The sequence below is a fragment of the Helobdella robusta genome (assembly GCF_000326865.2).
Source record: "Helobdella robusta unplaced genomic scaffold HELROscaffold_4, whole genome shotgun sequence".
NCBI lineage: Eukaryota > Metazoa > Annelida > Clitellata > Rhynchobdellida > Glossiphoniidae > Helobdella > Helobdella robusta.
Genome location: NW_008704902.1, coordinates 2,244,417 through 2,267,519, shown reverse-complemented (window position 1 = coordinate 2,267,519; position 23,103 = coordinate 2,244,417). Strand labels below are relative to the sequence as shown.

The following is a 23,103-nucleotide window of genomic DNA, read 5'->3' as shown; positions in this document are numbered from 1 at the left end:
TAATTCTTTCTTTGATAACGTTCAAAATATAAACGATATGTAACATTAAGTTTCAATGAAATGAGATCAATAATAAATTTCTAGAAACATTTGGTAAGGCTATCTGCCATTTAAAATATTTGTTACTTTTTCATCAAAGGACCTACATTCTGAAAAAGATTAAAAATTACGATATGTTTTAGATGTAAATATGTATTGAAAATAAAAATTTTGTAATTCATACCAGAAGGTTCCAATTAAAAAATCAAATGAAACTTATTAAGCAATTCAACTGATTTCGTCAATGCATTTTTCTTTCATAGTCAAATTGCTCGCTGTCTCAGCTGCATTGTTTTCTCATCATTTCGTGATTATCATTGTACTATTTCCTACAAAACCTGCTAGTGCTGCTCATCATGATTAATCCCATTGTAACCATAAAATTAAACCATGAAACTAGACAGCGATCACTCTGAGTGCTCAAATGAAAGGAATACCAAGTCAAGATTGAGAGGCACGTTTGCGAATATTTGGTAGGGACACATCTCAATATCAGACCCCAAATTGAAAAATTTGTCCGCAAAATAAAATCAATATAAAGTCCCACATTTTTTAGCATTTTATTGTATAATATTTTTTTGTCATATTGTATGTATACAATAAAAATATTCGTTTGTGTCTTTTTGTTGAAGGCGAAAACGAAAAAATTAAAAAGCGGAATAAAAAGTATTGTTTCACAACATGCACTTGCATTTGTCTGAATAAATTATATGTATTTTTAAAAATCTGCGAGTTCACAAGTTTTATTTTTTAAAATGTAATTTTGAGAAATTTATGAGATTATAAGATATTTTCCCGAAGTTTTAAAACAGTATACCTACTTTGTTAACGACACAAAACTGACGAAAGCATTTAAACCAACGTACTTCAAAATTAACATAACTTCCCCAATTGTTTATAATTTTATGAATACTTGTTTTAGAATAGTTTTCTATAGTAGGCCATGTTCAATGTCACTGCATTAAATGATTGAACGGTGAAATTGAATTTGCGTGAAGCAAATTGATATGAAAACGTCGAAAAATTATAACAAATTTAACTCAATCGGTTAAGAATGAAAATTATTTAAAATCAATCAAGTTATTAACAAGACAAACTATTTAAGCTGTTGGAAGGTGTCAATGAAAAGCTGAGGGAAGGGCAGTTTCGAGAAGACGGGATCGCTGAATAAGAGGCGCATGGAGTCGGAATGTTTCTGTTTTAGGATGTTCATGACTCTTATGAGACGCAACAGGACTACATGACGTTGGCTGCCTTCTCCGTGAACACCTTTCAGGAAAAAATTTATAACTTCTAAAATGCATCCGTCAGACTTTTTATTTTAAATGCAACATATTCAATAGTTGAACGTAAACAACCCATTTCCAATTCCAACAAACAATAAAAATAGTACTGCAGGCAAACTGAAAGCCAGACTACCAACTTCAAATATGAAAAGGTTTACGTGAACCAGCCAACAATGCATTTAATCCTTTTAACTTGAGACCTATGCCAGCGTTGGCCAATAAAAAATTTATTAAACTTTCTTCCTTCAAATACAAACTAAAATTTTAGTGGCTTAATTTATTGATGAAAAAACTAATTAAATTAATTATATAATACATTAAAAATAATCATAACAAATCTAAATTATATATTAAATCCTTTTATATGAGATAGATGTATTTTCCATAGCTGAAATTAATAAAGAATGGCTGAAGGCACGGCACGATTTGTAGCATGCGAAAGTCGCTTTAATGAACATGTAAGAAAGATAAGCAGCCACAAAATCATGCTCAGCTGACTTCCCTGTTTAAAACAACATTTGGAAATTTTTAATGAAATAATAAATTATAATTTTAAATAAAACCATAATAAACGGAAATGTTACATATTATACTGGACATAATAATGTTGTAAGAATAACATTTACTTGTCTACTTAAACCTAAGGAATATATGAGAATAGATTATTGGGTAAACTACGTCTCCATCGAACCATGTAAACCGATAAGGAAGCAGATGAATGCAGCAAAAATTCATCTGAAGGTTTGAAACTGCTTCCTCAGGTACTTACTTAGACATTGGCAAACAGGACGTTTTAAATGCAAGGCTGAAAATATGCATTCGGCATTCAAATTCATATATGAAATTTGCTCGTCTCTTCAATTTGGTGCAAATCTCAGGTTGTTCTCTTAGTAGCATGATGACAGTTGTGTAGAGTGTTATTTTTTTTTAGAACATTGATGATTGATTGATGATCAATAATTATAACTCATGTTAAAATAAAATGGCGCAATCGTAATTTTTAAATTGATCTTAAATAAAAATTTGAGACTTAATACCATGGATATAAATATGTAATATATAATACATCCATGCTTAATACTTGTAGTGAAATATTCCAGAGATTCTATAAGCAGCTCTTTGTAGGTCGGTTGATCACCTTAGAATTATCATTAACTATTCATTATAATTATCAATTTAGTATTTATATATTATAAAACAATTTATTAAAAATTTGTGAATGCATGATACTATCTATAATATATAAACCTTTGTCTAAAACATAAATAGCTGCCAAAAAAACAAGTTCTAATAAAGTAAGATCCAAAGCTCTGCAGAGTGCTTTCGTGTCCGACAAATTCTGAGCCAAATCTTTGTACATTTTAAATTTCTCTATAATCACCTAAAATAAAATATTGTTTTCGTTAATAAAAATGCCCAGAATGGTATAAAAACAATGAGGTGATAACTTAAAAAACTTAATAAGAGCCTTTGCGAACTATTTTTCTGATGTAATTGTTATTAATAATCCATTATTTTACATCATATTTTCAGAATATGACAGCCAATAAAAACAGTTGATAATTAATTAAACGTCGTATTGGTTGTACATAAACTTTAAATAATAATACAAGCATACATCAACTTCTTCTTTGGTAAAGCCAAAATAAGCTCTCTCTCTTGGATTGTTTGATGATTTGAAGTGCTGGGATAAGGTCAGTATAATGATCGGGTACATGCTCAACTGAATAACATCAATTTGCACTGGCAGGGAAAATGTTTTGAAACCTGTTGTCATCGTGATGGCAAGAAGTTAAATTAATAAAAAAAACTCTGATTCAGATGTTTGATAATGTTGATACGAGTTTTATTTTTATAAATTTTAAACTTTTATTTGAGTAGAAAATAAAGTAATTTCACATCTTTTCAAATTTTTTATCCCCCCTTTTTTTCTCTCTTTTCTCTCTCTCCCTCTTTTTTCCTCTATTCTTACAGACTCATAAAACTCATAAAACACATCCACAAATGAATGTATCCGTGAAAGATATGTTTGTTGACGTAGATGAATGTAATCACAAATAATAATATCGTCATATGTGCTTATATACCTGGAACTTTCCTAACGAACAACATAATGGTTTTCACATTGTGTGTAAATTTATTCATCTGAGAAGCCCATATAACATCCAGCGTTGAATCCTTGTAGATCCTGTAAGGACATTCCTGAAATTTTTTTTATCCCATGAATATATTCATGACTTAAAATGTAAATAGTGAAGAATAAATTGCTAATATGTTTTAAGAGCAACATCTTTTATTCAATGGATTGAAATATTTTTCATTAAAAAGTTGTGACAATTGTTTTTAGTTGTTATCAGAAATGGTCGGTAAGTCAGCTCAGTGGTCGGCGAGTTAGCTCAGTTGGTAGGAGTGCCTCGTCTCGCGCTGTTATTACGCAATGGCCTGGTTTGTATATTGTCTGTCCGAAACATAAAGACTATCATATGCCACGTGCGTATGATGCGGTGCTTGCACGTGCGAACAAAATTCGACGTACACACACGTCACATGGTGTGGAGGTTACAGCCCTTATGACACAAAAGCTCAAATATGAGTATAGAATAATTTGCAAGCAGTTCTGCTTATGTCAGAGCTGAATAGTAAAGAATAAAAATAAAATGAAATAAAAGATTTTAATTTTAAGGAACCAACTAATATAATAAAAAAATAATTATAATTGCAGATTGAAAAATTATTGATAAAACTAATACATTTCATCTAAAGTAATCCAGCAAATAACGAAAATAACATTTTTGAATTATTTCAACCTGGGCAAGATTAAGCAAGGGGAACTGCAATTTGTTCATGACGTCAATAACTTGGTTGTAGGTGAATGGAGACTCGCGCATAACCAAACCACTCGTGGAATATTGTTTCAGCGCTTCCTGGCCAGAACTCTCCTGCCCTCCTTCCTGCTGAGTACACTTGAAATTAGGTAATGGAAGGCTGTGAGAACTTGACCAGGGACAAATAACCACATCGGAACTTTTGCTAAAATATTCTGTATTCATTCTTCAAAAATAAAAGTTGTTAATTTGTCATAAATGTGCAGAAAAAATTAATGTAAACTGTTGTTACAAACTTTTCCATTTCTGAAAGAGGGCTTCTTCTCTTCACAGATTTTTGACAAGAGCTTTGTTGTCCATTCACTGAGGTCCTACTCATCAGCACGTTCAGCAAATCATATGCTACATATCGAAAATCACTGTGTTGACTCAGCTCTAAATGGAAACATATCATACAATGTGTGTGTTGTGTGTGTGTGTGTTGGCTTGTTAAATGCTTTGTTTAATTAAATGATTTAATTTAATTAATTTGTGTATAATAATTGTTACGTTATATTCACAACTGCGTTTTTTGAAAATTTTAAATTCCTCATTCTTTTTTTGTAATAAAATTTTGTATATCGAATATTTTAAGAATAAAAGCATTAAGCATACACACCTAATAACGTGTTTATCTTCACAGTTTTATCTTGACACTGCCATAACTGATTTGACTCCGAACGACTAACACTAACGTTCGTTGTTGTTGGAAGTTTGTTTGTTGGTTGAAAGGAAGCACTGCAGCCCGTCACCACAACATTCCATGTGTTTTCTTCAGTTCTAGCAAAACTTGCTGCTGGAAAACTCAGTCTGTTGGTTTCCATCTCATCGCTCAGGACTGCAGATACATCGTGTGGTAATGGCTTCCAGCGTTGATAATATGGAGAAGTTGTAAGAGACGTGTATAGTTTTGAAGTGCCAGTTTTTAAACTCCTGGTCTGGTTGACATGACTTGGCAGTGAAATGTAAAAAAATAAATTGCAATTTGGTTGAAGTTATATTTTTAATTTTGTATTTATATTGTTATATTACTGTTATGATAATTTATGGAAAAAATATGCGCTATTTCAATGTTAGAAAATCAATTTAGTGTCAACTGCAGAACTGAAAACAACGCTCAAAGTTATAATAATAAATTATATAATGAACAAATTGACCGGAGAGTACAAGCCTGGTTAGCAACATAAAAACACATATGGCGCGATGGCGTAATGGTTAAAGTGCCTGGCGATGTTGATGCAGTGTCCTGATTTGAATGTAAAGAGACCCCACCCTATGCCAAAATCCTTAACAGACTTACAATACCATATACATCATGTTGCTTTTCCCATAAAAAAACTGGTTTGAATAAAATTGTTTATTTTGTTAAATATTAGACCGACTCCCTTATAACAAATAATTTTTTTTAAATCATCGGCTCTTTATCAAAACAATGCAGGTACAACAAGCATTTAAGAAATTAAAAAAAGACGTTTAAATGGTTACCTCTCATAATCTACACTGGTTTTGGTAATGTCTTCACTGGTTGAAAATCTTGACTGCTTGACAAAATTTATGTGAGAAATATTTTGTTTCGGTGTTGAGGCCCAATTTTTAAATGAATAAAACAACTAATTTAATTTATTTTGGAAACGTACTCCATTATCTTAAACAGACGATCGAAACTCAAATTTACTTACAATTTTTTGTCCAATTAAGTTGTCAAAAGGTGGCATTTGATAAAACTTTATAAATAGAAAAAGAATTTTTTCACTAACATGACATAAGAACGCATTCATTTCATCAAGCCCAACAAAGAAATTGTGTCTTCTCTGATTACTCTGGCCACTGGAAACATTGAAATTTGGCATGTTCACCAACCTCCCAATTTCAGAACTTGCAGCTGCATCTGTAAAATTCAAAAAATGTTAAGGCTTTTGGAAATGATTAACGAATCTACTTGCATAACGTAATTAATGTTTAGTTTTGTAAATCTCTAGAAAGACTACACACAAATATAAAGTTGATTGAATGGGACTAATTGAACCGAGTTCAAACGTTTGCATGCATTAAATTTAAAATACGATGTTAGATATGTACAGTACACAAGTGCAATAAATATTGTTAACAGAGTGAACTTTATCTAAAACTTTTACTAAATCTTTAGTATAATGTCTGGTAAGCATTGCAGCAATGCAGCCAAAGTTGTTTCAGAAAATGTTTTCAAAACCTGCACCGTCAGTACTAAAATGAAAGGGTTTTAAGCATGATTGAATTCAAGAGCGGATTTGTGTGTTGCATTGTTAAATGATGCTATGGTCGGTAACATTTTCAACCGTTCTTCAAATGCTGCAGAAATTTAAAACAATAGAAAAATTTTCCCTGAAAGAAAAATTTTTTCAAAGTACTTAAAAAATGACTGACTCAAAAAGTTGATCTGTTTAGCTTAAATCTAACTTTTGAAATTTTAAAAATTTTGTTAAAATTATTACTTACACTCATTTTTAAATTTCAACGAAAATTCAATAAAATATACTGGCGAAAATGTGAACAATCTGGATGGGAATAAGATTAAAATTAGAATTTGATCGGCGACGAGTAAATAACGATTAAAAAGTAGTTCATTGCTTAAAAGCGTAAGCAATACATTTAATGCAAATCTTATATATGAAGAGAGACGTTGGTGTTTTCGTGTGGCCTCGTCTTCAACGGAACATCGCCGAACTGCGAAACAACGCAAAATTCTTGATTAGTTTGACAATAAAATACAAACAAAATATAAAAGGTTTAAAAGGTTTATTTATAACAATAAAATTTATTTTTTTTTGAAAAAATATTTTTTTTAAATAAATTTTTTGAAACAAAAAGTGACAGATTACGTCGGTTTGAAAAAATGAGTTGACCATGCGAGAACAACTTCAAATGAAAGCTTGATGGATGACGTTCTGCATTTCTGCTATGCATAGCATATCATAACGATGTATTAAAGGACATAATTCATAAAACTGAGTCAATTCATTTCTTAATAACTCAACTCATTTTATAGTCTGTTTTGGTAGCACCTATTTAGGTTTCTGCCTGCTACTGGTCACCAGTAACAAACTTTGTATTAACTAATATCGTCAGAATATTTTGAAATTTGTCACGTCACAAACAGATGGTCCCAATTAAAAATGATTACAATTTTGAGCACAACCTGAAGGCGCATGAGCAGGCATGGATTTGTTGAACGTCTCAACATCTCCCCAACTTGCTTGAACCTCAAACTGATTTGTTTTCTTCAAATTTAAATTTAATAATTTCTCAGATAAGTTAGAACTTTGTTTGGCCTGTGCATTGGTGATTGGATTGGTGCTAACGGAAAGGATCCCAAGTTTTTTCAACTCCAGTTGAGTGTTGTGTTTGAAATGATTTGTTTGCCGTCCAATGCGACTTTCTGTAATCGTTCACAATTTTTCAATCAAGTTTTTTAGAGATATAAAATTGTTGATTGAAACCAACTTTCTGGCATCATTCCGACGTCTTGGCATTTCTGGTACCTGCAGAACTTGCAAACGTTTCTCGTCTTCCACGTCACGTCGCAGTTGTTATCGTTCGTGCAGTGAAACTTCGCCGTGTCGTATTTTTTCACACATCGTCTATAGAAGCCCTTAATGTTGAAAAATTTATTTCGCGAATATTAAAAGGCTTCTTTTTGTGCACCTTCCGTTTTAAATTTGAAATAATTTGAACATGAAATTATTTTCCACGTTATTATGTGAGATTTTTCAAAAAATAAAATTAATTTATTTATTTTCTACGGTTCATTAAATATTATATTAATATTATTCATTACAATGTGTAACTATTAAAACATTGGAAATACGACAAAGCTTACATATATATATATATATGCCAAAAAACCATACAAATTGATACGATGAATGAGTTTTGTACAGCAGCAGTTAATTACCCCCTGCAAGATCAGCAACAATTTAGAGAGAAGATTTTGTGTCGCACCTAGGAACATTTCTCATTTACATCTAAATAATGTTTTCATTGTTATTTTATAACACATTGGATTAAATAAATTTAGAGAAATAGCACATTTCCTTTTGTTTCACTTGCAAGTTTTTTTTTTGAATCATATGCGTTTAGAAGCAGCAGCAGACGCACTGCAAACCTCCTTCCTACCTGCGACTGCAAACAAACAAAATTTTTTTGAATTTTTCACTCAAAATCTTCCATGGGCATCGTTAATATTTTTCATCATAAAATTTTTTGGGAAAGTTTTCATGCAAAAAGGTTGTTAATAAAACATAATGCGCAATAATTTTCAAAGCAATTGATGAACGACTATAATTTATATTTCACTTTTGTACCAGGTATTACAATATAACATAATGGAATCAAATTACTTAAAACTGCGATTGTTTTGTTGCTGTCCTACATTACACATGTTTTTCTTTTTCTTATTATTGTTATTATTTATTATTATATTCATCATAATCATCATCATCCTTAGCGCTATTATATTATTAAAGCATAATATAGATAGAGTAATGTATTGTAATCACCTTGCATCCTTCACATGTGGTCACTCCAAAGTGGAAACCTGATGATGGCGCACCGCAGACCTTGCAAGGAATGCAGTTGATGTCTTCTGATACCTTACGTCCACCTAGTAGTATCGTTTGTTTGTTTGTTTGTTCGTTTGTTGTTCGTTTGTTTGTTTGTTGTGTTGTCGACAGTCGCGCGCTAAATTTGTAGAATTTTGAATTACCAAATTGTTCAACAACGCAAAAAGTTTTGCAGTATCTTGTTGATTTAAAATAATGTTTCTTTCTAAAAAATGGCATGTTTTCAAAGAGGTGGGTGGTCATGAAATTTGTTACACTTTGTGACAGAATGAAAAAGGAAAAAAAAAGATTATGCTACTTCCCCTTTTTTGCGAAAATTAATTGAAACTAAAAACATTGTGGTGAAAATAAAAGTTTATAATAAATAGCTTGCCAAATGAGTGTTGACATGTTATTTATTTAAAGAATTATGAGCGCAAAAAATAAATCTTCCCCGTGCTTCAGGTTAGTATTGTACCGGACGTGTTCAATCGCACTTTGATTGGATATCAAATTTTACATCTCTGTTTTACAATTCCGAACACGCTTGCCACTACGTTGACCTGGCACGAAAGCAACGAGAACTTTGATCATTTTAAGTTTGTGATGGGTTCTTTCAGACACAAATTTATAATGCACGCATGCTGAATATTAAACTTTAATTTATTAGAATCGCCAAGAATAAAATTTGATAAACATATTTGATAATATTTTTCTAATAACTGTTACAGTTGCCGATAACTTAGATGAAATATGAACATTGAAAAAGTAGATTTCTGCAAACCACCAAGTCAAAACACACCTGGTCCATACATGTTGAGTGAGATGCATTTTTCATATCTGCATTTCGAGCATTGTGTTCTTGTTGTTTTATTTATGACGCATTTGCCATCTTTCGTACAAACGGCTCTAAATTTTTCTTTCATTTGCAGACAACGGACGAAAAATTTCTATTAGGATATTAAAAAACATTTATTATTATGAATTCAAGGTTGTTTCATTTTCCTAACAACAACATTATTTGAAAAAGTTTACAGAGTTTTTAGTGAATCTAACTTTTGGATATCATGGTTTAGGTTTGAAACTTTTTGAAATGCAATTTAATTACGAAGAGTTACAAAATTTCGCGAGTTGAAAATCTTGAAATGTGCGGCTTCTATTTCAATGTTTGGTTCATTCTTTATTCGTTACAAGCGAATGAATCTGATCAATCTTTTTATTAACGCAAGTATAATTTTAATTAGAATCAATTCAAGTTTTTGATAATTTGGGGAAAATAATTTTTGAATAAATAAGGTAGAGAAGCTGATGCCACTAAACAAACAGTTAAGATCTGATCCATGGGCAGCATCATGTCATTACATGATTCTTATACAATATTCAAAATAACATTTCTTCCAAACCATACTTTAATTTACTTTGTCGAGCATTACAAAAGTAGTGTAAATAAACTGATTATGAATCACACGTTTGGTATATTTTGTCGTAAACAAACATATCCACACGGAATTTTTTTTATATTTTTGACAATTTTTGTCAAACAGCAATAAAACCCCAATAGTCCGTCTGTCAAAAGTTTTATGAAAAATGTTTTTAGAATATTTTAACACAAAAGACTCAACTTTAAATAATAATCTGAAACAGAAAACCGCAGTTAAAACTTTCTTGAACGACACCCTCAAACAAAAAGAAACGTATGAGACGCCTGAGGCATAAATTACTTTATTTCGGGCTTTTGAAAACCTTTGCTTCATCTTAGGCTTTCATTTTTTTATGTCTTAAAATTTTTTCGGGTTTTCTGGTTTTCGAGGTTTTTCTCAAGTTCAAATAAATCTATTGAAATCTAATACCAAGAAAACCAGAAGATTTTGACAGAACAAATCAATAACATGTACAATGTCACCAAACCAACAAAAAATTTTCAAAACAAAATTGATCGCGTGTGTTTTTTTTAATTTCAATGCGTGTTTTGACGATATAATTGTCACGATAGCTAAGATTATTGAAATAAGTCAGGTGCATAAATCAGTTTGTTTTTAGAAAACAACTGAACGGAAGTTGTAGTTCATTTTTTAATGCACTTTTGGATTATTTAAACATTTTTGTAATTGGTTTTTTTCTGCTTAAAATTTTCCGTTCATGATTTTTTATCCATAAAGTTTTTTTCCTGTTATTTTGAACTTCATCTGTAAATTCTAAGGTAAATGATTTCATGCGGTTATGGTTTGTTAGTTTCACAGTCTTTCTTTCACTCGATGGTTACTAGTTTCAGATAATTTTTGACACTCCAAAGACATTCCATATGAACGTTAATTCGACGAAGTTCATGGCACAATTATGTGCACCGTTTAACAGATTTAGCAAGAATTATTTGAAATGTTAGTCAATTTTGAAGTTTTTACAAAATATGAATTTTATTAAATATAAGAAATGAGGTTGAGTGTGTAGCGTACCTTGCAAGCCTCGCAAACAAATGCGCCACAATAGAAACCTGACGAAACATCAGCGCAGACATCACACAGTGAAGACTGCGTTCTGGTCGTTGCTTCGTTGGACGGATTTTCTTCGAAGTTTGCTGTTGGGAAGTCTGGTTGTTCTTCTTCTTGAGTTGACATCTTTTTGATGTTATCTTCTGACTTTTCAATCTTGTAAATAAGAATTTCAAACTAAAATAGTTATATAAATTAGCATTAATATTTACAAATATATTCAATTTCAATCTTCCTAGCATATTAAAACGTTTGTAAATGTATTACAATTTCAATAGCAACTAAAATATTGTTAGATCTGTTAATGTTTAAAACTCAATCATTCAAATTTAACAATTTTATTTAACCACCAGTATAGTGATTTTATTAATAAGTAGAAACAAACAAGTATAAAATAATTTAGTAATAATTAGAATCTTTTATGCCCGGAGTTTTTTCTAATTTAAAAGTGGCGCTACAAATTCTGCTAGAATATCTGCTGGCATATCAATATCTATAGCAACTTGTGAGAGAATTAAGACTAAACTGTTTAGGAGCTACGAGAAGCCAACAGCATTTGTGTAACTTAGCGTTCGTCAACATCGAAAAATGAGCAGTTTGAAAAAACACAAAAATGTTTGCTTCTGCAAACGCCAAAATATTTGGCATTTTATGAATTTTGCCACCAATTTTTGACACATTTTCTTTAATGCAAAGTAACTATTTTGGTTTAAATTTATTTCGCTACGGTTTTACATTTTTATACGTCAGAGCCATGAGAAACTCTTACACGCACTAGGTTTGGGCTGCAAATTTGTTGCAAATGTTTCCACAACGAAAATATCCATCACTCGCGCAACATTGCTTTTGTTGATTTTCTTTATTCAAGCTTTTGTTGCTGCTGATTATCAGACTTTAAAATTAAATAAATAAATCAACTTACATTTTGTTTTTATTATTTATATATTGTTCAAAATTTTGTATTATTTGCACTCGACGCGATGCACAGCAAAGAACACATTGTAAGTACTACCAAGCCATTGACACCAGGAATTAATCAAGGACAAATGCCATTCAGTCAAACAAATGAAATACAGGCACTTATGTCCGATATGATTGAAATTGATCAGAAAACTTATATGAACTTTTATATCAGAACTATTTAGCAATGTTTTTCAACATTTTATTGAGTGTATAAAAAGATTGTTTTTTTTCGACATATCGTTTGCACCAATATTTCTGTTTCCCTATAAAAGATTGCCATGGACAGGCTATATGTTAAGTTGGAGCATACATGATGTTTAATCTATAAGTTTGAAAAACAACCGCAAAGATTTGAATTATTTTTAACAAATATGAAATCACTATATTCAGTGAAAATTTTCATTAAATAGATAATTGAATGGCTAAACAATTTTATTTAACTTTGCTAGACTGTATTGAAAGTTTAACCATATGAATTACATTTGTCTATACTAACTCAATAAAAAAAACATTGAAATAACGTGCCACTTTTGATAAGAAAACAGACCACAACCACAAACAAACAAGCAGGCACCTACCTACCAACTCCACAAAGCAGCAACCCCGTGGAGACACGCTTTAAGGACAACAATCATGTATTTAATTCAGTTCTCTGGACGAAAAATTCTTTATATATATTTATATGGTATGTGTGTATGTATGTATGTGTGTATGTATGTGTGTGTGTATGTATGTGTGTATGTATGTATGTGTGTATGTATGTATGTGTGAATGTATGTATGTATGAACCCGTTTTGAATATGTATGTATGTATATATATACATATATATATTGTAAAGGCTGGAAGGAGATCATAATTGATGCATTATTTGATAAATCTATCGAATTTTTATTTGTAGTATTATATTATATTGACATGCTAATGTCCACAGAGATGTTCACGCTAACATGCTTGTTATTGTCTCTTTTTCAAGCATCATTTCTTGGAATCGTCTTTGTACGATCAATATGTCATGTGCATGTTCGTATATTTTGCTAATTATGAGGCAGATTTGCTTTCTTTGCAAAAAATTGCTTGCTATCGTGCAGTAACAGCAGTTGAAAATATTGAAACGTCGACGTCAGCATTTGTGCGTTTCGATGAAAAGTTTCCATTTTAAGTAACTATGAAAAACAGTTACATTGACTGATTTTTAGTGTTTTTTTTTAATATTTTTCATTTAGTAGTGATAAGATAAAATGAAATTATAATTCAAACGTTGAAAAATTTTGCGAAATTTTCTTGGGAGTCAGAAAATTTTTTACTCCGAGTCGGATTGTTTTGAGGGGCCGGACAATATACTGTTTACAAGTCTTCGCTTCAGAAACAAACTCTAGGCAACTATCCAACTTCAGCGGTGGATTAAATTTGACCTGTAGGCAGTTTATAGCGGGATCAGTTCACTGAGTGGCAGTCGTGGATCCAGAATTTCGCGGTGTGGGGAGATGATTTTAAAGTATGAAAGCTGATGACATTTTTTGCAAATTTTCCCTTCGTGAGGGGGGTGAATTTAAAAATTCCCAAGTTTATTAACTTTATTTTGCTAATTTACGTTTACTTTCTTACTATATTTTACGCAGAATCTTCCTTCTGGACCTGCCACTTCACAGTGCTGATTCGAAAGCACATGAAGGTATAGATGTACAGCAGCGATAAATGACAGAATGCATAGCATTGACGATACCGATCATAATATTTTGTATTGTCTGTTATCAAGTTATAAATTCATATGAATATTAGATCGTGTGGATCTTATGGCATTTCGTCAGCGTGTTAATAAAAGGATTCAATGTAGTAATATATAATATTATCCTCAAGGTTAATAACATCATTTGCAATAAAATAAACTAACAGGAAAAAATAATTTAATGTGATTGGTTACATCAAAGAAATAAAGTACGTAAAGTCGAGGGGTACCGTTACGTAACGCCGTTGATAAGTTTTGGTGAACTTATATTGGACAGCATTTGTTTAATTCGCAGTTGAAATTTTTCTATTGATTTAACTTTTCGTGAAATGCTCGCCAATAAATAAATGGCCTGTTAAAATAGGGTTACTAAGCCAAGTGGCCATGATAATATGGATCTTAAAAGCTTACAGAAAATCAACAACAAAATCAGGCAAGTTTGACAAAATTTTTACAAAAAAAATTGTATCTTAAACGTAATAATTGATATAAATGACTTAAAATACAGAAAATAACCTTGAATATACTTCGGAAATTACAATACAATAAATAAAATAATGATAATAAACAAAGTCAAAAGCAAAACTCCGATTACAATCCACTGCCGTCGATCTGGAAATAAAATTTCATTTCCAATGAATTTTATCAATCTATAGCCCTTCCAAATAATTTTAAGGCAATTTCAGAAGTTTTATTACAAAAATCGAAAAATGGTAGTTGTTAATAAATTTTTAAAAATTGGTATTTCTAAAAAAATATTTTGCTGCAAGGTGGAAAAAAGTTGCTGGAAAAGCTACACGCTCACCCACATCCAGCCCTACTTAAATAAAATCCCTACATCAGCTCCAACAAAAAATGTCATTAAGAATAGAACTTGTTGGAATAGAACTAATAATAAAAACCGCACAAACCGTTGGACATGTGTAAAACTTTGGACATTTTCTTCATGACGTTGTCTAATTTTGAGTTCGTGGAATCCATTTTATCAGCAAAATCATCCAACATCCTAGCAAATCAAATAATTTGTTATTAGTCATTAAAAATCCTAACAACACACATCAATTTAATCTTCATTACCAGTTTTTAACAGTAACTGTTTCATAAATTACAAAAAAATTAGCTAGCTTCTCTAAGGTGCATATCAAGGAAGCATCTCTGACACAAGTGTGCATCATGAATAGCAAACATTAATTTGTGATGTGTTGATAGATATGTGCCTACTCGTAAATAACAAATATGAATTAATTTATAAATGTGGATGCATTAATAAATAAAAAACTAATAACACAGCTTGTTCGTCGAGTTCATTGCCAATCTGACTGCTCATCATTTTGAGGCTGTTGACACTGTTTCCAATGTTGTGCAGCTGGCTGTCTTGTTCCTTCATTATCATCTACAATGCTCATTCAGAAACGATGAAATGTTTATAATGATTACAAATATCAAACATTTTGAAAATTATTCAAAAGAATTGAGAGCTCAATTGGACCTGCTGTCTCTGGATTGTATCATCTATCGTACGTTCACTCTCTAAATCATCCATGTTCAGTTTGGTGTAGTTGAATCTCTGTCCAAATCCTGGCAAGTTCTTGTTCGATAGTCGATACTGCTGAATGACGGTATAAAAACGTAAAGATATAAATTATAAACAAGAGAAAATGATGACAAAGAGCAAAAAAATCATTCATGAGTTAATGAGTTAATGAATAGCATAGAAAGATGAAATAACAGGTTTGTGAGGAATGGTCTCCACTTTTTCACTGCTGACTGGCTGTTCCATTTTTTCTTTGATGTCCTGCAAAGAACATCAATTTAATTATTTAATTAATAACAAATACAAGTTAGCATGTTGAAAAATTCATAAAAACTGTTTTCAATGTGAAGTAAATGATAAAAAAAATAAATTTTAATCCCAAAATGCAGCATAACAATGCTTACCTCAACAATAGCTTTTGTAGATGTTATAAACTGCCTTCTACTGTCCAATTCTAATGGATCCAAATTAAATTTTTTCTGATTTTTTTCAGCAATTTCTAAAAATAAAAAGAATAACACTTTAGTAATGTTAATAATTAAGATGGAAATAAACCAGTTTTATTTATTACAAAAACAATTTTCATGTTATATAAAAACATAAAATATTAGAATCAAAATGTAAATTATTAAAATAATTACTTATTGTGTCCTCCAGATCATCGAGATCCCACTCGACACTCTTCAAATTATTCCTCAATTCATCGGATATCCTGTGCAGTTCATCTCCACTTCCATCCGTGTTTCGTAGTTTTTTCCACAATGAATAAAGAGAGTTGACTGAATTTAATGTTTTTTCAACTTCTCTAATTGGAAAATTAAGTAAAAAATGATTTAACTGAAAGATTTAATTATAATAGAAATTTAGTATTAAAAGATGAGGTTATGAAAAAAAATGTTTTTTTTAAATTTGAACAGTACCATGCAGTAACAGTACAGTACAAGTATAGCACAAGTACATGATACAGTTAGTCAGTAAGTTTACTAGTTTAGTTAGTATTTACAAACAGAAAAGAGAGGCAGAGGAGAAGAGATGAGACCAAAAAAAGACAATTAATAGCAAGTAATTCATTTACTTTAGCGATATCCTACAACTCTACAGTCAACAGTGCTTCTTTTTTTTAATTAACAAATAAAATAAAATGACAAATTTAATTATATTAAATTAAAAAAAATTTAATTTAATTACAAATTTTATTTAATTAAATTAGAAAATCTATGTTTGAAAATAAAAAACTGTAAAAAATTCACTTTGGAAAATTAAAAATAATATTAACAAAAATTAAAAAATGAATAAAAAAACTGATAATGAATAATTAATAATATTAATTAAAAAATAAAATAAATAATTTGAATAGTAAGTAAAATATACAATCAGTTAATGTACTCTAACTCTTTCACACAGAAAAAAGGATCTCTTGCCTCCATTTGTTGTTATCGTCGACAAAAATAATTAGTAACAATTAGTTAACTAATTAAATTAAAAATAAAATCTAACAAGACGGACCAGATCATTTGTTTGGTTTCTAAAAGTGAATGCGAGTTTCAAAAACATCTTTGAGATGTTCAAGGCATATATGAATTATGTAGAATAATTTTATTTTAAAAGGCAGTTTTGGCTGCTTTGTTTGGCACACAAATAGCTACTTCCATCTTACAATACATGTCACTCATTTACCAGATGATGGTGGCAGATGCTCTGCATCCACACTACATGACCTCAATTTTTCTTCAATTGTTTCTAAAACTGTGTTTTTGGAACAAGAATATCTTTAGTACATATCTCTTCTTTTACGAATACTACCGATCGAATTTTAAACTGGACTTGCACAATGGTCTCATACGTCGTACGCTCTAAAGCAGGGATGGACAAACTACGGCCAAAAAAAGAGTCGTCAACCAGACATTATGACCAAAAAAGAGCCACAAATCTTAAAAAATTCTCCCCCGGGTTGAAAAAATTTGCTATTTAAGTACACATGCGGCCTTTCAAAGGTAAAATAGTTCTCAGTATGGCCATCACAGCAAAAAATTTGCCCACCCTTCCTCTAATGGAAGCAAGAGACGTTACCTCAACTGATGGTTTCCATTATTAATGTAAGCAGTGTAATGACGTAATTGAATTGCTTCCAGGTCGTCGTTCGTTCAGATCCAGCACTCCTTTCACTGTCTATATTTGATTCAATGATCGTACCTACTGAATTGCACAGGGATATATATATATGTATGTATAATATATATATATGTATATGTGTATAAATAATAAAAAATTTAAGAGACGATATTGTCAAATTTATTATTATTAGATAAAAAACATAACTACGGTTTAGGGTTAGAATTTAGATCCTTTTAAATTTCCATCAAGATCTTCCTATTTCATCAATTTCCCTCTGGCTGTCTCTCTATATACTTATGTATATATACATATATGCATGTATATATGCACATATATATATAATCAAAAAAACGAACTACAAACATGTTAACGCCAAACATTCGGTAGAATTTATAGAATATTGTAAAAGTTATGGTCTACCAGCATATATATATATATATATATATATATATATATATATATATATATATATATATATATATATATACATATACACACATAGGTTACCTGTGCGTGCGTGTGTGTGAACATTTGCTGAATTAGTTATTTATTTGTGTTAGCCTGCACTCATAGGCAAGGAAAGGAAGAAATATTTTTGGTATGTCTGATTGTTTATGTATATTTATTTACGTTGCGAATTATTAAAATTAATTCAACTTTCAATTCACTAAATTAAAAATATCTGAACAATTGGAAAAATGGATTAAAAATCGAACCCACACACTCACACACACACACACACACACACACACACACACACACACACACACACACACACACACACACACACACACACAAACAAACAAACAGACACACACACAAACAAACACAATTATTTATTTCAAAAAATGAAATGAAAGCCACAAATGTACGAAAATAAAAAAATCATTAAATAAAAATTGAGAAATTATGGTCACAAATTCAAAGTTACAATAGTTAAATAACGTATAGTTTTGTAAACATAGATAAATCAAAATAATTGCAAACTAACAAAAAAAAATGAAATTTCCACACAGGCAAAACATTTATTTTAAAAATAATATTGAACATTTTTACAATGAGCTATAAAATTGTAAATGTTGAAACTGCCACCGTTATAAAAATGTGTAAAATTATTCTTTCACAGAATGGCGCATCATATCCTCCCTATGATGACCGGCTCATTTTCAACAGCCTCCTTCATACTTCGCGCATTGCTGCCCTTCTTCTTACCGGAAACAATGAAGATGACGATACCTGCCAGAATGTAGAGGCCGACAGCAATGCAGCCCAGGTAATAGGAGTACCCACGCTCGTAATCAGCCAGTCGCATCAGACTGTTCGGTAGGTATCGCCGACCGTAGGCGAGGAAATGTTTGAACACCTCAATGCATACTATCGCACAACCAGCTGTCGTGAATTATTTGCTGTTTTTTATTTATTACTAGCTACAACATCTTTGTATACATGCTACATTATGTATGATCATGTAAAATAGAATTCTGTGTTTATCATTCAATTTTTTTTAAAGAACAAAACGAACTCTAAAATATAAACTTTATGAAATTTTTGAAAGTACCTGTTATAAAATAGAGACCACCCGCTAATCTCTTGAATATGTATCTGTTCAAAGTAAATAAAATATATCAAATGATGCCTACATTGAAACTTAATCTTATTTTCACGTTAATGTTCTAGCCCCAACCCATTGAGTGTATTTATTATATTGTAATGTTTTGAGAGCTGTGTATGGGTGAGAATGCAATCTCTTCAACAAAGTTCAAATAGCTTATCCATCAACACGCTTATTTTGTTTTCAGATGCTTCATTTGAATCGCGTTTGAATCATTTTATTAATTGCTTCTTTGACTGAAACATTTTTGAAAAAATTTTTTAATTAACAGAAATTCATTTTCAGACCAATAAGTTGCACATTTTGTAGAAATTTTTTCGAATAAGTTTAACGTCTTCAGTAATTTTTTCAACATATTAAAGAACGCTGAAATTTTTTTATTGATTTCTACATGAATTAATTTTTGATTGTTAGGAATTAAGAATTACCTAATGGTAGGCACTGAAATTAAAATCTTAATATAAACGATTATTATCAAACATTGCAATAATAAAACAGATTTATAGTGGGAACAAAACGTTGAACCTCACTCACCTCGGCTCCTTGATGGAGTACCAGGTAAAAAATATCGGCATGGACGAGATGACTAGTGTTATCACAGCAAATGCTGCTATCGATCGCTCATAATCTTTGCATTAAATTTTTATATTATTTTAAACTTTAATTTATATATTTATTAATATATATTTGAAATGTAATAAAATTTTATCTATGAATATTTTTATAGCGTGTTGAACCATTTTATATAAATAATGTTAAATGCTAACCGACCAATCGACCGATCAACAAATTACCAACTAGCCAGCCAGCCAACCAGCCCGCCAGTCAGCCAAGCAACCAAATTACCAACCACCGAACGATCAACCAGCCAACCGAGTATATAATGATCAGTTTCGTCATCAGCTTCAATTGTTTCTGACGTTGGAAAAAAATCTCGACCGGTGCATTGCCAGACTGTTAAGAAATCAGATTTTTCAATTTAATATCAATAAATAATATTACTGCTCGTCTTTCATCTAGTCCGATTCATCAGCATCTTTACTATACAAACAACACCCCACTAAAAAATTCTCCAATCACTCATTTCATTATGTCTTTGACAAATCATTTACGCGCGATTTGATTGAAACATTAGTTGGTACTTCTTACAAAAATCGAGTTTATAGAATGTATCTGGTTGAAGCTTTTTTAATGTTTGTAGTTTGTACATTTGTTAATAATCACGTCTATCTTTTTGGTTTAACCACAAATCAGGTTCATATCAACTTAGCTTCCTTACCGTTTCAGCAGTGAAAAAATTTGCATATTCATTAATGTGGGTTTTAGAAATGTGAAGTAATATTAATCGACATGAATTATAAAAGCAAGTAGTTATTTATTACTTCGCAACCATTCAGAAGTAGATATCGACTGTTGTAGTTCTTTATTTGTTGTTACTATCACTAATAAATTTTTGTAACTTGGAAATTAATAAAAAAAATATGGAAAAGCAAATAAACTACAATTCATGAACCTAAAAACCCCCATTTGATTTGGAACGCATGAAACAGAATATTAATTACGCAGATTGAAAAAGTGAACTTTTCTATCGACCACTGATTAGTTTAAGCGTCTGAAAATCATGTCTGTAGGCAAATAAAATGAATACCATTAGCGATAAAACATCATCAACATAACCTCGCCACATCACGTATTGATTGACTATTGAATATTTATAAAGACCGTTGGTACATTACCATCTATTTCTTGCACTTTCATTCTGTTATTAAAACAATCTACTCTTGTATATGTTACAGTTGCTATTGCTAACATATCATACTTGGTATAAATGTATTAAACACATCAGCACAAAAGATATATACGATCTAGATATCTCAATGATGTTTTATAAATTTCTTACCTCAAACTAACAATGTGTGTGTGCGTATTGACAATTCAAACACATCAACATATGAATTACAATGTTTACAGAAATCGATGCTATCAACGAAACAACGCTAGAAACATAAATATAAACAAAACGTTCATTGATGCTCACGCTGAGTTCATCGTGAAAATGCTGTATGCGATGAGTGGTAGTCAAACATTTGTTGGAAGCAGTTCGATGTATCTCGGTGCGTGTGCGTGTGTGCGTGCGTGCGTGTGTGTATATCCTCATTGTAATATTTTTTATGAAGTTTTATCAAAGTTAATTGCGGTTGGTCTATTTCTACCGTATCATTAGTGTAATGAAAGGCAACCCTGACATGATCCAAACAATCTTCCTTCCTAGCACTGCCACATGAAAACCCTTCGGGCTAAACCCTCTGAAATATTTGCATAACTTTTGTCAAAATCTACACAACTTATTATCTTATCGACAACAATATTGTTCTATTTTTCTTTCTTAATATCATTTTAGACTAGTATCATCCTCAACAGCAATGTCGACAGGCGACCACAATCAACGACCGTCGCCATGAAAATAAATCACCGCACCACCACCAGTACCACACCATCATCACATAAAGGGCGACCAACCTGTGTAAGGATCCCTGGCGGTCATGTTGTAGTACTCCAGCATGCAGTCTCTCCAGAGACCTCGCCTCCATTCCAACATAAACTTCCGTTCAGTGCTAACGAAGTAAGGTTCCGGCGGAATCATAATTGTCCAATCGTCCGTCAGTGAGGCGATGAGGAAGAGAAATGACGAGAGCAATCCAACCGCGAAGACGCTCCAGAGAATGACTTGCAGCTTCAAGTATCTTCTGTAGCGTTTTTTCTTGGTATCTTGTTTCTTTGTTGGCGTGTTTTTTAGAAGTGGCGGTTGATGTTTGACGGGGGGCAGGATGATCTGACGATGATCTGAGGACAATTCTAAAGGAGGCTTGCTTTCTGATGTCGTCAGCGCTGATTCAGATGTGTCTGACATTTCAACAATGGACCCCGTCCGTTTGGTAATCAACTTGAGTGGAAATGTTTAGTTTGATGTTCTAACAGAGGCCGAATTGTAATCACATCTTGATTTATTCCAGAAGTTTTAGATAACTAAATAATAAGTTGCAACCTGTTAAAAAAATAAAATATATAAAGAAAAGGAAAGTTTACGCCAACTCCAAAGCAAAAGTTTGTTTGAAATGATGTGAGAGGTTTTCGACATGAAACATCACAACATAAAAATGCAACGAAACACAACACTCAACATCTAATATATCTCATACAACGTACGCTGATGCTCCTACTACCGATGTACTCACATGTATGAATTGTATTTACATCTGCTCATTATGCTGTTCATCATTTAAACACCACAATCATCATCATGGTTATCATCGTCATCATCATCTTCACCATCTTCGTCATCATCATTTTCGTTATCACCATCTTCATCATCACCATCTTCATCATCATCTTCATCTTCATCGTCGTCAGCAACATCATCGTCTTATTCGATATCATCATATCATAATCGTCCGAACCGTTGTAAACTACAATTTTTGTCGTGTTGTATTTATTAAAGCATCATTATCATCAATGCGCGCGTTTGTTTCTGTGAAGTGAGAACATCTGTTCACTAGTTACCATTATCATCATCCTCATCCTCATCATCATCATCATCATCATCTTCATCATCATCATCATCATCGTTATTAAGCATCGTCATCACAATTAACATAATTGCAATTAGCAACAAAATTATTACCATGCACCTCATTCTCACTGATCCTCATCAACATCATCATCATCAACATCATCATCAACGCTCCAACCAACAAATTATCATCATCATCATCATCTCCATCTCCATAATCCTCTTTATATTCATCACGTGTCATCATTAAAGAGATAAGATGTTAATAGAAAAATTTTTACCAACCAACCAACCAACCTGCTCTGCTAGTAACAAACAACTCCGAT

General features: G+C 31.4%; 3 protein-coding genes across 3 annotated transcripts; all 3 read right to left on the bottom strand.

The window, feature by feature from the left end:
• Positions 1 to 7,637: 7,637 nt before the first annotated feature.
• On the bottom strand, positions 7,638 to 11,381 carry HELRODRAFT_67484 (hypothetical protein; the record flags this gene model as incomplete). The annotated part of the gene is made up of 4 exons (XM_009024328.1): positions 7,638 to 7,817; positions 8,725 to 8,828; positions 9,569 to 9,716; positions 11,220 to 11,381. 4 exons carry the CDS (start codon positions 11,379 to 11,381, stop codon positions 7,638 to 7,640), a joined length of 594 nt encoding a protein of 197 aa, XP_009022576.1.
• Positions 11,382 to 14,480: 3,099 nt separating this feature from the next.
• On the bottom strand, positions 14,481 to 16,906 carry HELRODRAFT_67123 (hypothetical protein; the record flags this gene model as incomplete). Its single annotated transcript, XM_009024281.1, has 7 exons — positions 14,481 to 14,557; positions 14,857 to 14,951; positions 15,232 to 15,338; positions 15,435 to 15,551; positions 15,875 to 15,978; positions 16,121 to 16,284; positions 16,872 to 16,906. The coding sequence occupies 7 exons, from the start codon at positions 16,904 to 16,906 to the stop codon at positions 14,481 to 14,483; spliced, it is 699 nt and encodes a 232-aa protein (XP_009022529.1).
• Positions 16,907 to 18,198: 1,292 nt separating this feature from the next.
• On the bottom strand, positions 18,199 to 22,269 carry HELRODRAFT_94914 (hypothetical protein). Its single transcript, XM_009024343.1, has 6 exons — positions 21,727 to 22,269; positions 20,080 to 20,160; positions 19,741 to 19,834; positions 19,153 to 19,196; positions 18,427 to 18,983; positions 18,199 to 18,341 (listed from the first exon to the last, which is right to left on the bottom strand). Exons 1-5 carry the CDS (start codon positions 22,115 to 22,117, stop codon positions 18,730 to 18,732), a joined length of 864 nt encoding a protein of 287 aa, XP_009022591.1. The 5' UTR covers positions 22,118 to 22,269; the 3' UTR covers positions 18,199 to 18,341; positions 18,427 to 18,729.
• Between the last annotated feature and the right edge of the window lie 834 nt (positions 22,270 to 23,103).

Excerpts from the sequence above, each read along its gene's own strand:
- HELRODRAFT_94914 (XM_009024343.1), bottom strand. The coding sequence starts at position 22,117 with ATGTCAGACACATCTGAATCAGCGCTGACGACATCAGAAAGCAAGCCT. Across the intron at positions 20,161-21,726 it reads CGCCAGGGATCCTTACACAG|TCTGGCAATGCACCGGTCGA; the intron begins GTTGGTCGCCCT and ends ATTTCTTAACAG. Across the intron at positions 19,197-19,740 it reads TACTCCATCAAGGAGCCGAG|ATACATATTCAAGAGATTAG; the intron begins GTGAGTGAGGTT and ends TACTTTGAACAG.